At 46.0% G+C, this 15556-nt stretch overlaps 1 protein-coding gene across 1 annotated transcript in view; it reads left to right on the top strand.

Annotated features, from left to right (window-relative positions):
* Nucleotides 1-15556, top strand: part of TSPAN33 (tetraspanin 33) — a 173371-nt gene that overhangs the window by 119912 nt on the left and 37903 nt on the right. Inside the window, exon 7 of the mRNA XM_069229354.1 lies at nucleotides 2725-2853. Within this exon, the coding sequence (XP_069085455.1) occupies nucleotides 2725-2853 (129 nt within the window). The remainder of the gene's footprint in view (nucleotides 1-2724; nucleotides 2854-15556) is intronic.

Below are 15556 nucleotides of genomic sequence, written 5' to 3'. Positions count from 1 at the left end.
GGCGGTTCAAACCGCTGGAAATCCACGGCGGTAAGCCGGGTCCAAATACCGCCGGCGGTATAGTGACGGCCACCGGGCTGGAGACCCAGTCTCCAGCCCGGCGGGCGGAACGAAGAACCGGCGGATAACCATGGCGGTAACCCCCATGGTCATAATTCCACAAGGTAAGACCGCAAGCCTGTTGGTGGTCTTACCACCGGTTCTCCGCCTTCCGCCAGTGTCGTAATGACCCCCTATGTTGCAATCCGAGAAATCACACAGAAGTCCTGTAACTTGGTCATTGCTTATTCTTCAGTGCTCCAAACATGCAGTTTTCATTCACAGGACTAGCTAGCGCTGGTGGCACCCTGTGCGTCAAACTTTTTTAGCATCTCTTCTTCCCCACCCCTCAATGACCTCCTTTGCCACAGATTCCCTCACTATCACCCTCCAGCAGTTGCCCTCCTCTCTCCCTAGCCCTCCTCTTACATGCATTTAATTTGCCTTATTGTTGCTCACATTGGTGAAGAGTGTGGAAGCACTTTACATCACACAAACATTATACAGTGACAGTGAGTCATACCTTTCTAAATCAGTTTATAGGAAATGATACATGAGATGAGGATTGCAGGGTGAAGGGATCACATGTCTTCCGTACTAGTCGGCAGTATATTTTAAGAGTGCCTGATCTGGAGGAACACAGACTGATTGGAGTTTGCTTTTTGTAATAAGAATGCATTTCTATCCAAACAAACCCTTTTTAGCAACATTAAGATAATGAAAGACTGGATACAAAAATAAAGGTCTATCTTACACCATGCAGTCTGCATAAAGCTCTTTGAGGGCAGTTCATATCTCATTGTTCTATATTAGGATTGTAACTTATGAACTGCAAGTAATAAACAGATCTCTGTGACAAAAACTTTAACCCACTGAGCTATCCACATAAAATACAATTCTGTAATCTGCATGGTGCATGTTCTTTGCAGCAGGCACATTAACAGACGTTGTTACCTTTTGATGGGTTAACAATGCCATTAGATAAAACTCTGATCGCTTTCAAGCAGGAACATTAATCCCCAGAGTTATCTTGACATTTTTATGGTTGTCTGAAAGCTGTTGGACTCACAAGGGACTCTGCAGCAGGTGTATTTAAACCAATACGTTATTTTTAAAGCGGCGGCAACCTCCCTACTCCTCTCCACCCGCCCAAGCTCAGCTACATGTGCAGCTGCACCGCTCGAAGGCCAGCCCTGCTCATTCACGTAGCTGCTGTTTTATGTCCATGCTGTTCTCCGAAGAGTAAGAGGGGCTGACAGATCAGTTGTGAGTAGATCTGAGCGGAAATAGTGAGATATGGTGAAGGTCTGAGGAGCGTCCAAGTGGAGTCCTGGGAGGAATAAGAAAGGACAGGGTAAGATATTCACATAGGTAAAGCATAGGTTGTAAAGGGCAGATGGTCAAACCAAATGACTAAACTCAAAAGGACGCAGTAAGGGTTCAAGGAAGGGTGCTGAATATACTTTTGGATATTTCCCTGGGCAGTGAGAATGAACAAACAGGCCTTCGTGGGCCTGGCGAGAGGCAGAAATGAACCTCCATGGAGGAAGAGATGTTACTGGGGGGAGGTGGGGGCAGAGATGGGCCTACGGGGAGAAAGATGGGTCTGGAGGAAGGACAAGAGGGGGCCTGAAGGCAGCTAGATGGGCCTGGAGGACAAAGATGGGTTCATAATGGTGTAATAGAGAAGTCAAAACACGAAGGGATCGACCTGGAATAATGATGATTCTCGCCAAAATATATTTATCTTGTGGACAATACTTAATCCTTACTGTACTTCTTTATTCTAAATACATCATTGTGAGCATACAAGATGAGAAATGAAACTCTCGAAAGACTCTTCTGTCCTACACCAGACACCGTATATGTTACGTCACAGTAAAACCTGGCCCCTGGGGCTAGGCTTATTCTGCCTCGTGTATCCTGCTTGGCATCCGCAGGATACCTTCAGAGGATATTGTTTCTTCCTCTAGGCCATCAGACTCTGGAATACTCCCTTTGTTGCCCACCCACACGATGTCCTATTTTAGGGCCGTATGCTACATTCAGAAGTATGGTTTTACCCTAGATGTAGCTGATGGTGCAAATTAATGAGGAATTATGTGTAGCAACAGGACACCACATATTCCACAGTTTATTTGAATAGTTTATTTTGATTTTTTTTGCTGCAGAAACTGTGCGCTGTAATTCTGAACTAAAATGCTGTACTACTGTTTATCTCTAAATACGCCTTGCCAACATTAAGGGCTATATGTACGAACACATTTTCCCATTGACACAGAATGGGGAAAAACCCTTTGCTACATCTGGCCCTAAGTGTGGTAACCTGAATAATGCACATTTCAGAACATGTTTGTAGGGGAGCCATGTTTTTGCACATTTTAACACTTCTTGAATAATCCTCTACTGTTTACTCCAAGACTGCAAGCCTGTCAGCCTACAAATTACAATATGCATGACCTGCACAGCCAAGATCACCTAAATGTAAAGATCTGCACCTCTGTGGTGCATCTATAAAGTGACACCCCAATGTAGGTGTGATGAGTAGGGCACTCACTCCGACCCCCCCCCCTGCTGTGTGCTGTAGGATGACCCTGCCTATTATGTATAAAGAACAGGACTCGCCACTGTAGGAAACCGAAATCCCTAACCCTCTGTCTCCCTTTGCTGTACATTTATTTCTAGTTCGACTGCTGTGGGGGCATTTCCTACAAGGACTGGTCCCAGAACATGTACTTCAACTGCACGGTGGAGAACCCTAGCAGGGAGCAGTGCTCGGTACCGTACTCCTGCTGCCTTCCCTCCGACCGGCAGGTGAGTTTGTCCCTTTGCGCCTAAGCGACAACATTTACTGGGTGTGATGTTAGCAGCAGGTAAGTGCACAGTGGCTGCTGGCATCTACAGAGGAGAGAGGGGTAGTCAAATGGGTGGATGCGCGTGAAAATAAAAAAATAAAAAAACTCTTACCTTATGGGGACAACACAGCATGTCATCCTCACGGCGAACGTCTTCTGCCTGGACTGAAGTGCGGGCCAAAGCAAATTCCCTTTAGCAATCCTGGCGCTGCTCATATGCTGGAAACCAGCATGGAGCAGCACCCTGATTGGTGGGAGCAGCTTCTCTTGGCACTCCCCAGCGCACTGGAAGCCTGCACTTGCTCTCAACCCAGCTGTCTTAAGACAGCTGGGTTAAGAGGTTTAAAGTGCGCATGTCAGGCTGGCCGCCACAAGACAGCCAGCCAAAGAGGCATGCACACTTTAAACAGTGCACAGGGGGCCCTGTGCCCACCACTCCTCCCTGCTGCCACTCAGCTGGCCCCGCCATGTCCTGACACTCGGATCAGGACAGGATGATAAAAAAGGAAAGGGTAATAAATGACCATTATATTTTTAATCCCTGTGGCTTTGGGGACATTTAAGTGGTGCGATGCTCCTCTGCATCAGTGAAGGAGCCGCGACTGTAAGTGCACCTCCTTTGGGCTTAAGTGGTGGCTCCTCTCCCTGTATGGTGAGCTTGGTGCTCCTGTGGGCGGGGTTCTCCTTCTGCCACGCTAGGCCAGAGAATTAGGGGTCAAGCTGCTTTTTAGCAAACAAATACCCAATCAGGGAGCCAGAGAAGTGTTACATTGAATAACTGTCAGTAGTAAACATTTGTTACCATTGTCTCCATTGTTGTTCAACACTGTAAATGGAAAACACACAGGCTCCTGAAAACAATTTCAGAGTACACATATTGTGGTGAAGGTGTCTGAGCTACATTGGGTGCCATGGGATAGCCATTCACTGTGACCTGGGCTTCTCATCATCTGTATCTTCCTCCCATCTATATGGACAGGAAAATAGGGAGTACAGTTAGGGGAATTGTGTGTTTGTGGGGACCAAAAAGTTTAGTGGTCACCCACAGATTATGATGTAAATTTGTTTTTGTACACTTAATCATAATCTGAGTGGAGATGGTTTGAGAATTCCTTCCAAAACAAGAAATTGTCAACAGACCTGTATTGATATAGTGCATTATGAATACAATAAAGGAAAAAGGAAACAATGTGTGATTAGATTGTAAAGTCTCCTTATATTGCAAAATTATCAGCATGTTAAAATCTGTTGTGTAAAAAGTAGGTTGGCACGTTTCATTGCCAGTAGCTCAAGGCAATTTTGTCACAAGTTTTTTTCTCTTCTAGTGGCCTAGAATGGGCCACCTACGATACTGAAGTGGATGGAATTTCGAAGGAAATTAATTTCTAAATGGAATATTTAGTGAAGAACAAGCAACTGTTTATTCCAGTTACCTATAAAGGATGAAGTGAGGTCTGAGAAGAGACTCCAATGATGCGGATGAGGGAGACTTCAATAAATAAGGAAGAATGCAAGTAATCATGCTCTGCCATTGAATTATTAAAGGGAATTATGAAGAAAGTGGTAGAGGGTTTTCTCTTTGGAAGGAATGAAGAATACATTTTGGCAAGTCATGGGTGAGCAGAGTATAGTTGAAGGCAGAATGTGCCTAAGTGACAGGTTGGTGCCTCGTGAAGGAGTAGATAGCCGAACTTGCACATGGATTGCACTTATAGAGGCTCCTCATGAAACAGATGTCCTGTTGCCAAGGATGAACAGTGCTGTAACAAAGGACCCCACAACCCCCTCAGTGGGGGGTGGGAGGTGGGAAGTCCCCGCGCTCCAGGGGGCCCACTCAGCACAGTACCATTGCCTGAGATCTCCTGAATGAGTTCAGAGGGGAACCCTTCATGTACTTTGCAAGGGGGGCCCTTCAGATTTTTTTACGCCACTGAAGATGGATGTGCATTTGAATATTATGATAACAGATTGAACACAACGTGCCAGCAGCCATAAGACCAAGGTTGCCACGAAAGCCACACTGCAAGCCACATGAAGCGCCAGATAGAGCTTGAAGTACATTCTAATTAGATATTGTGGAACCATTTGTGTTGATGCCACTACTGAAGGGTTTGTCCTAGTGTTGGTGTACTACATCTTTAAGTTTGTGGTAACTCATAATGTTGGTTCCACAAGCACTTTAGTTGTTACTGATTTTTCTAAAGGATGAATTTGCTAGGATTGGGTGGCTAAGATCATCGTAACTGTCAATGATATCCAATTTGTCTCTGGGGTTCTTTTTGATGAGTCTTGCAATAGAGCTTCACTGGACTGCTTTATAGTCGCCCCATCCTTAAGCAAATGTTCTTATAGAAAGGGTTCATGGTGAAAGCAAGAGTTCATATGGTGATGGCTGGAGTTAGCTCAGTTATAAAGATATTGAAAACTTGTTGTGTGGACTGTCTCATGTTTCTCGCATTGACACAATATAAGGTACATCTCATCTTGAAGGCACATATGTGTGAACTGTTAGCATTTCAGATGTATCTGTCTGTACATGTAGTTCCATTAATAACCATTTCTGGAGTGCTTACAGTGTTTATTACTTCCCAAAGAAATGTTTTTAGCAAGAGTAAAAAACAAAAGATTTAGAAAAATAACTGTAAGGTAGTACATTTTTGCCTTGCAGGTTACCTGCCGTTCTTTGGTGCCAGTTCATAACTCACAGTTCTATGTTAGAAAAGAATTGTATCTTGTGACCTGCAGGGAACACAAGGATCTTTGTGACAAAAAGCAGTAACTCCTTGATCTATCTATATAAAGTACAAATCTGTGGCCTGCATGCTATACACTGTGCTTTGCAGCATGCACGTTAACCTCGTACTCTATTTTATGGTATGGGAAACCTGTGAGAACATTGCACACTGATCTCTCCTGCAAGTGCAGTAACCACCAAAGTTATCTTACTCCTTTCTACCCTGAAATTCGCTGGGTATACAAAGATTTTGGGGGTACCTACCTTAACCACGTAAGATATTTTAAAATGCTGTCTACCTGTGATCAATCAAGTAATCCAAAATAAATTTACAGTCTCATTTGTTTTCAATTCTTTGGAAGCCTGTGTTCCTCATGTCTTGACCATGCCCCTTCCTGCTACCTCCCACTTAACCCAATTTATGAGAGCCCACTACTCTATTCAGAAGCCCACAGCCGGTCTTATTATACATTAGCACTCCAAATACAGGGCTGCATTGTCTTGACTCCACTTCACGCCTCCTTAGTCCACTGTAAGACACTTACTTAATCTCACTCCTGCATTCTCCCATTGTGATGTTTTTTCCTCTTTATCTTCCTCCTTCTTTGCACTGTGCTTGTGTTTTCCTCTTTTGCGCTCTATCAATGTCTAGTGAAGGAAAAAAAGTGCCGGTTCACAAAAATGAGTGCCGTTGAGCCGTACTGGAAACCCACTGGCTCAAATTAGGCACTGCCCGTATTTGTGGTAATGAGTCACCCGGACTGCTAAGGTTGACTCAGTGACCCAGATATGTTGTACCTCTGTATCCTCTGACTTACCGAAGTCTGCTGCCTCTGCTCCAGCAATCCTGTCTATGCCCGTATGGGCCCAGCCACGCTGTTCCTGCTTGTGCTGCTCCAGAGTTCACATAATCCGGAGTCGCTGCCCATCACCATTGACCAGCACTGCCCACAGCCTTGGGCTGCCTGCCGACACAGTGAGGCGCCCTGCGGCTACAGTCTTACAAAGACACAGTGCGCAGCTGAACCAGGGAGCTCAAGAACCCTTCCCCAGTGCACGCACAAGTTCTCCCCTGCACGGACCATCTGGCAGATCCTCCACTGCGCCGACGAAGAGCGATAGGAGACGGCTGGCTGCGTTAGGAGAATATGAAGTGCGAAGAGAAGAAATCTGGGCAAATTAATGGATTTATGCAAAGACCAACACAAAGTACATATACCAAATGGCCTGAAAAGTGAAGGATGTAATGGGCAGCGTCATACAGGAGGACCTTCATATACTAAGTTGTCCTGTGCCCCGTCGTCGCTGTACTTTGCGTAGATTTCACACATTGGGGAGGACAATTCTCAGCTTATCTGTGGTGAGCAGGACACACACACCACAACAAGGCGCCACCCTCAGGACATTGCAGACCCAGAACACTGTCACACCATGGCCAATGATGCCAGTGCAGACCCCCAACCTGGGCACCAACAGTTAATAATCCCCCACCAACATGCTTAGTAAGAGTCATGCAGCCCTTTAGCAAGCTCGCTGACCCATCAACTGCCTTGCCCAGGTGGAGAATTTGGGTGGGAGGGCTAGACAACTACTTCATTAGCAACAAGTGAAAATGACAGTGCTGCGAAGCACTCACTACTGCTCCATCACGTGGGGGGGGGAAAAACTATAAACACCTTCCCAATACTGGCACAGCAAATGACTATGACACCGCAGTTCAAGCTCTGAACGCACATTTTGACCTGCAACTAAATCCAGACTTTGAACGTTTCAAACTCTGCCAGGCCTGCCAACAGGAATCCATTGACACCAACATGCTCCTGTATTAGCTAGCCGGTCCTTGCAGAGCAGATGATCAGTCCAAGGAGATAAAGGCACAAATAATCCAAGAATGTCACAATAAGACGCTCAGAGACCTCATTCTAAAGCAACCTAATAACAACCTTTAAAACATCCTCATAATAGCCAGGTCACATGGTCTGTCAGCCATGAGGACTTCCAAGATGGACATGGTTATCACTGAAGCATTGGAAAACAACCCCAATGTGAAAACAGAACACCCAGGTGCGATGCACACAAAGGAAAGGACACAAAACCCAGAACACCTGCTTCACCATGTCTGGTTCTCGGTTGGATACTGTGGATGTGACGAACACCCTTTAAGTGACTGCCCAGCTTACGGACGCACATGCTCAAATTGTGGCAAAATTTATCGTTTTGCGACTGTGTACCAAGGAGGACAAAGAGGAAGGGACACCCAAGGGAGACTGGCTCTGACCACAGCAATGCGACATCTGTCGATAGGCGAACCAGAGTCCCAAGTAGCCACCAGATATCCTCAAAGATACAGACAGCAACTCGAAGACTCACCATCGGAAGACAAAGAAAAAGACTTCCTCAATTCATTGGTGCATGAACTGAAGAAATACAGGACACTGCAATCCACCTGCATGTTAGACGTTGCTCGATCAGAGGTAAAGGCACTCATTGATACAGGGCATCTGTGAACATAATGGGAATCCATCAATGCCAGTGCCTCCAACTGAACCCCAATGCTCTGGCCGGCCCACACCAAAATATTTTCATATGGCAGCCAGTCCCCCCCTACTATTCGCATATAGTAGCCAGCCCGCCCTACATCTTAAAGGACGCATGACTGTATGTATGCAGTCCAGTGACTGAGAGATCCAAATGACATTCCAAGTGGTCGACAAGAGAAGCCAACACTCTGCTTGGAAGGCACGCAGCAAAAGACCTTGGACTTGTGTCCTTGGATCATAGTTTGAGAGCATTCCGAACTTATGAACTGCTGAAACAATTTCCTGGTCTGTGCTGTGCTGTGCTGACCCGAGAAGATGAACCGGAGAGATGGGCATCACTGGCGTTTGCCACCAGAGAACACACACCAACCGAAACTTGCTATGCCCAAATAGAAAGAAAAGCTTTGGCCATCAAATGGGCATTTGCCCAATTCTACTTCTACCTCTGTGGGAGACCTTTCACAGTGATCACAGACCACCAACGGCTTGTACCATTATTTTGAGGCACAGCACCATTCCTGCTGCCTCAGATCGAGCGCTGGGCCACCCAGCTCCAATATTACAACATTGAAGTGACTAATTGACAAGGGTCCAAAAACCCGGTGAACTTCTCACGCCATCCAGCTCAAGACCCAGGAGACGATTATGAAAACACAAAATCAACTGATGATTACGTTCCAAAGGTGACCCAATGCACACGGTGACCCAAGACCCATGCCCAAAAGCAATAAGCCTAGGTAAAATCGCAGAAGCTACAAAAGGCGATGCCATACTGACCAAGGTGGCAGATGCCCTGCAGCAAGACTCATTGCAAAACTACCTCAGTGACTCCAACAGCTGGCAAGGCACAGACAGAGAATCTCACATAGATATTATACTGCAAGGTTAATGACTAGTGATCCTGGAGAGACTACAACACCCTGTGGTAGCACTAGCCCATAGAGAACACCAAGGTACAGCAAAGGTAAAGTCACATCTATGTGAAAAGGTGTGGTTCCCAAACCTTGAGATCATTGTTGACGACGTAGTGCAACGCCTGCCAACTCACCTGCTCTCAGGAAACCTCAACACCGATCATCGTAGAGGAACCCTGTCGAGTTCCATGATCCTAGATGAGTATGGATGGGGAGACTCACAGACTGGACTGGGGCTATCAGAAACTGCCAGTAGTAGGCATCATGACAGGAGCCGCACCGCGTCACTGCTTGCACCAGGAGGCGCATAAAGGAATGTCGCCAGCCCGCTGCATTGGAGACTCACAGATGGGATCAGGTGAGCCTGAAACTGCCAGTCCCAGCAGGCATCATGGCAGGAGGCGCACCGCCTCACTGCTTGCGCCTGGAGACGCATAAAGGAATTTTACCGGCCTTGCTGCACGTGGGTGCGTGCCCAGACAAAAACCAGGCCCATCTGCGCCCATCCGCGACCGGACAAGGCTGGGCTGGGCCATCTCTCTTTGGCCTGGGCGAGATTCTCTTTTTCTAGGATAAGAGCTTGAGCTTCCCTGCTTCCTGGAGGTAAGCACCCCAGGCGTGAGAGGGGTGATTTGATTTAATCTGACTTTTAGGGTAAACATAAGGCAGCCAGGGACACCACAAGGCCGGTTGCAGACTCCCGCCCGAGTACTACCATAGGTGGCATGTTGGAATGAGCTGTGGGATTATTTAAAAAGAAATCATTCTGACAGAGTGGATTGCTGCCCTAATAGGGAGCCCACTCTTATTAATGCCACTTCCAATAGTCCCTCTGCTAAATTTTATAGACACCTTGGATCATCTGCAGGCGCCCGTAATCACTGGGGACCTGGCCAGCGACTGCACAGGACTGTTCTTTTTTTAAGCTCTATTGGTAGCCCCCTAGACTTGGAACCAGCGTCAAAAAAGAAAAAATGTATTGTTAACTCATGGGCAGGGGCCAATAAATCTAATTCTAATCGTCGGGGCAAGTTCTTTTCCTGGTGTCTTAAATCATGTAGTAATCAGTCTTCACAGATTTTGTGGGCATGAACTCATTTTACCCACTTGTCCCTGTTGTTTGTGATAGCCTCTGTGCAGATCTTAGTGATATTTTTTAGGTGTAAATTGCTCCAGATTAAGGAACAACTAAAACAAGTGGAAAGCTGCTCTGGTGGCATTCTCTCTAAGATGTCTAGTTTAGAGGAACACATGCATTTGTCTTCACTGCCTATACCCACATGTAACAATCCTGACACCTGTGAGGGGGAGAGCCCTTTACCTCAAGCAAATTTAATTAAGTTTTCTGCAGGCCAACAGGGTCCTCCAACAATGTCTCAGTACCTCTGCCACCTTCAGCTAATCCAATGTTGGGCCCTCTTACTGTGACCCCTCCGGACACTGAATCATCTGCTAGTAGAGTGGAGGATGTTACTTGCGATCTCGGATCGTGCGCAAATTCAAGTAAAGAACGCTTTGACTTACCCCCAGCTTCATGTCCGTATGTTATAGTACTCACTAGGGTTCCCCCCTCAAGGTCTTACAGCCAGAATCACGGCAGAACCCACGTAATAAATGTGTGGGTTGCCTCAGCAATTACAAACAATTTAATGTTGGCAGTTTGAATGAGATCATATTAGCGTGTAGAGTGGGATGGATTGGTTGTTCAAAAAAAGACACTAAGGAGGATTGTATTATTGTGAATTTTTGTAGGCCTTCCACTGTGAAATTCCTGTTGCATACTCAGGGGGAGTGGGGATAATGAAACTAGTATTCGGGCTCTTTGCTTAGGGTACTTTTATAAGCATACTTTGCTGGCTGAACATAGGGGTCATCATCAAAATAATACTGTTCATCCCCAATTTGTTTCTCATGAGATGTTTTCTCCTCTAAGTGATCTTAATGAGCAGAATTTACTAATGCCTCAAGTTGAGGATAATATATTTTCTTTACCCGCCCCAGAGGCTTGCTCATCTTGTCCGGTAACCATCACTGAGCATGAGGGGTCTGCTGCCCAGAAGGACTCCTCACTGAAGATATTACGTTGGAACATGGCCGGTCTTTCCTCAAAAATTACAACACCAGAGTGGGTTACCTTCATCAAGCAATATGAAATCCTCATGTTCCAGTAAACTTGGGCAATGCAGGATCTGTTTTTAGATGGGTTTGAGGGCCATTGCATTCCTGCCACCCTGTCTGGTTCAGGGCGAGCTTTGGGTGGGCTACCAATATGGTTGAACATCTCTGCTGGGGGGTGTTCTAAAACAATGGATACTAGTAGTCAGGGCTTTTGAGGTGGCGAGGTACAAAAGGGGTGTTACCTTGTATTCAATTAATTTTTATAATAATGATTTCAGCAATGGCCTGAACACCAAATTCTCTAGCCTATTTGATTTCATCTCTTGCTTGCAAAGTAACATTGCCTATGAAGGAAAACAGGGGGGCTTTTGCCGGGAACTTTATTGCTAAGCTTTGTACTAAGTATACGCTTGCAGGTAGCCCTACAGTATCTGGTTTTGATCCTCCTGATACTTTGTTTGAAGCTGACACAAGAGAGGTGGAATTACAGGGGTATATAGCCTCATTTGATTTGATAATATCATGCACATCGCCCTTGGTGACGAGCCCATGTTACCTACCTTTACAGGTCGTGGGGTCCCTCTACAGTCGGCTACTTTTTTAATATCATCCACTTGAAGGATTTATTGCTACGTGGGAGGGTGGTTTTCTCTAAGTTTGTGGATCATAACCCGATTGAGGCAACCCTCTCATTGCCTTTCAGGCCCAAATTTAGACTGGAATGTGGGATCAGAAATATTGAATCAACTACAGATGGCTTGGGAGTAGTTTGGTGGGTAGTAGACTGTGGTAGACTCTTTTCCGATACCCAAGCAGGAAATTTTTATTTGGTTGAAGTCTGCCTGATTGAGGATGGCACTGGTAGTTGTCACAGTGTCCTTTCCTCGGGATCTGCACGTTGCTGAACAAAAGGCCCACCTTCCGGCGTCATCAGCTCAGAAAGCTATTATAGGACAGAGTTATGATAAAGCCAGTCGAGGGAAGGGAATTAGGGTAGGGAACAGCAGGGAGAGAGATCTGAAAAGAAAAAGGTTAGAACAAATATGCATTTACTCATTCATAGCAATATAACTCATCAATAGATTCTTGACTAAATGTGTCTCTGAAATATTAGATGGAGACCCCTTTTGAAATCAGGGCAAAGCCCCTCCTTTGAATCATGGAACAAGAATAAACTACGACCTCAGAACCAAGAGATCGCAAGAGCTTTGGACTATGATCATACTCAGAATATCAATCTTGTAACAGCTATGCATTCGTAACATAAACCTTTGATCATGACCTACAACATCGCAAAGAATTAAATGTGCATTTCACATACTATGCTTTCCAAAAAACAATGAAAACTATGATTTGCCTATCTCCAAAAATACTTTCACATTCACAACTAAAAAGGCCGAAACGTTTTTTACTCATTGAACTTGAAGCGCTTTAATTATAATACCAGGAAGCGCTTTTTACTTGTCTTGCCTAAAGCACTACACTCGTTATGCTAAGGGAGCGCTTTACTCATGTGGCCTGAATCACTTTGATTGTTGTGCCAAGAGCCTTTTACTCCTGTGGATTGACGAGTTTTGATTGCCATGCCAAGAGCGCTTTACACCTGTGGACTGAAGCACTTGAATTGCCGTGCCAAGAGCTCTTTACACTTGTGGACTGAAGCGCTTGAATTGGCGTGCCAAGAGCGCTTTACATCTGTGGACTGAAGCGCTTGAATTGCCGTGCCAAGAGCGCTTTACACCTGTGGACTGAAGCGCTTGAATTGCTGTGCCAAGAGCGCTTTACACCTCTGGACTGAAGTGCTTGAATTGTCGTTCCAAGAGTGCTTTACACCTGTGGACTGAAGCGCTTGAATTGCCGTGCCAGTAGCGCTTTATACATGTGGACCGAAGCGCTTGAATTGGCGTGCCAAGAGCGCTTTACATCTGTGGACTGAAGCGCTTGAATTGCCGTGCCAAGAGCGCTTTACACCTCTGGACTGAAGTGCTTGAATTGTCGTTCCAAGAGTGCTTTACACCTGTGGACTGAAGCGCTTGAATTGCCGTGCCAGTAGTGCTTTATACATGTGGACTGAAGAGTTTGAATTGGCGTACCAAGAGCGCTTTACATCTGTGGACTGAAGCGCTTGAATTGCTGTGCCAAGAGCGCTTTACACCTGTGGACTGAAGCGCTTGAATTGCTGTGCCAAGATCGCTTTACACCTGTGGACTGAAGCGCTTGAATTGTCGTGCCAAGAGCACTTTATATCTGTGGACTGAAGTGCTTGAATTGCCGTGCCAAGAGCGCTTTACACCTGTGAGCTGAAGCGCTTGAATTGCCGTGCCAAGAGCGCTTTACACCTGTGCTCTTAAACGCCTTTGATCGTCGCGCCAAGGCCGCTGTACTCTGGAAACTGAAAACACTTTGCTTGTTGTGCTAAGGAGTGCTTTACTTCAGAAAGTAACAACTTCCTCCAAAATTGGATTCATCAAGGCCTTACCGCTACGAGTACGACCTACTCGTTTTTGAATTCACCATGGAAACAAGGATACTTCGATATGATGTCCCTCTGCCATGCAGGAACTCTGCTCTTCTTCAGGTAAACCCCCACGAGGTCTGACTGCATCGAAGTCTTCAAAATAGTGAGCAACGTGCTTGGGTGTGGCTGGGCTTTATAGGCCTGCCACACCCGAAGATGGCTGCTGCCTCTAAAAACATGGGAATTGTAGTCCCTTCTTGGAATAGCACTGATAAGTGCATCTTGTCCACCAATGTCCTGAGCCTGCAGCTCCATGAGTTTTGCCCCAGGGCAGACAACGCTGATGGCCACCTTTGGAACAAGAGGGGATGACAAGTGGTGCACATAAAGCGCCGCAGAGTTGCGCAGTGGAGTTTCGGGCAGGACCTGGACTGCACATGGCCTTATTCCTGACAGTAGTTAAGGTTGTAGCGACCTTTAATAAACTGTACAAGAACATCAGTATTAAGTTATTGCGTCCCCCTTGTCAGTTAACCACAAACCCTAGGTGGCTTGATCATGAGTGCGCGGTGGTGAACCATTCATTACGTAGGGTATTGGCAGCTAACCCAAGAGATCCCAAAGTAGTGGCCTCCCTCCACAAGGTCTATAAACAGATGGTAAAGAGTAGGAAGATGACAGTGTTGTGATCCCAGTGGGGCTCTTTAGCCCTTGCAGCAGCTAGTAAGAACAGTAAGCAGTTCTGGGCTGTGGTGAGGGATATGAAGCATCTGAATCAAACAGTGCCCTCGATCAGCTCCCATGTCTCTAGTGAAGCGTGGGAGGCACATTTTGCCTCACCTCCTGCCTCAGGTGATCTTGGTTTCAGACCTAACCTCAGGGGACTTGAGATTTGCTCGGGCAAGGTGGAAAAGGCTATTGCTGGGAGCGTCGGTGGGAAGGCCCCAGGGCTGCATGGCGCCCCTATTGACTTAATTACGTTTTCTTCTGAGTTTTGGGCACCCTTTTATTGGTGAATGTTTTCAATGGATTAGCCCATAGCCGGCTCTGGAGCATGTGGTCTACTTCCACCCTACTGTCAATTTTTTTAAAGGGAGACTGATCTCAACCGAGTTGCTATAGACCTATCTCCTCAATCGCGACTGTCAAGATCCTCAGTAGAGTGTTGTTTAACATGATTAGGCCTTGGGCCGAGGAGAATTCCATCGTGCGTCCCTTTCAGTATGGTTTCAGAAGGTGTGTGGGGACTACGGAGCAATGCCTCAACCTGTCATTGATTATAGGGAAATATACTAGTGTTAAGCATGCTCAGCTGTACTTAGCCCTTATGGACTTTCCGTCAGCATTCAGCTGAGTGAATCAGTCGAAGTTGTTGTCAAGTCTACTTAGTTATGGGATGGATGAGGCTGTGGTACATTTCTTAGCTCATCTCCACATGGACATGAAGGCTAGGGTTAGATTAAACCTGAGTGGCGAAGTTTCCAAAGATATTGGAGTTTTTCGAGGTGTAAGGAAGGGGTGTGTTTTAGCCCCATCGATATTTATTTTATATATTAACAACCTTCATAATTTTCTTAAGAATAAAACTGTAGATGTACCTAGAGTTAATGGCACCCCACTGCCTTTACTTCTTTATGCGGACGATGCAGTTTTAATGGCAAAAACTCTCAGAGCGCATCGCCTTTAAATTTTTGGTTTTGTCAAATTCATGGCGGATCTAGACTTACAAACTAATTTTAATAAGTCTTTTATTATAGCCTGCAGTCCGCGGAAACATCGGCTTACTGCTGTGGCAGTCGTTAATAGTGGTTTGAAATCTACTGGCACGTTTCCGTATCTTGGAATAATTTTAGCTGAAACTGGCTCTTGGGCACCGCACATTGTCCACTGTGGGGAGC

Source organism: Pleurodeles waltl, chromosome 4_1 (genome assembly GCF_031143425.1).
Source record: "Pleurodeles waltl isolate 20211129_DDA chromosome 4_1, aPleWal1.hap1.20221129, whole genome shotgun sequence".
Taxonomy (NCBI): domain Eukaryota; kingdom Metazoa; phylum Chordata; class Amphibia; order Caudata; family Salamandridae; genus Pleurodeles; species Pleurodeles waltl.
This window is presented reverse-complemented; position numbering and strand designations above follow the sequence as displayed.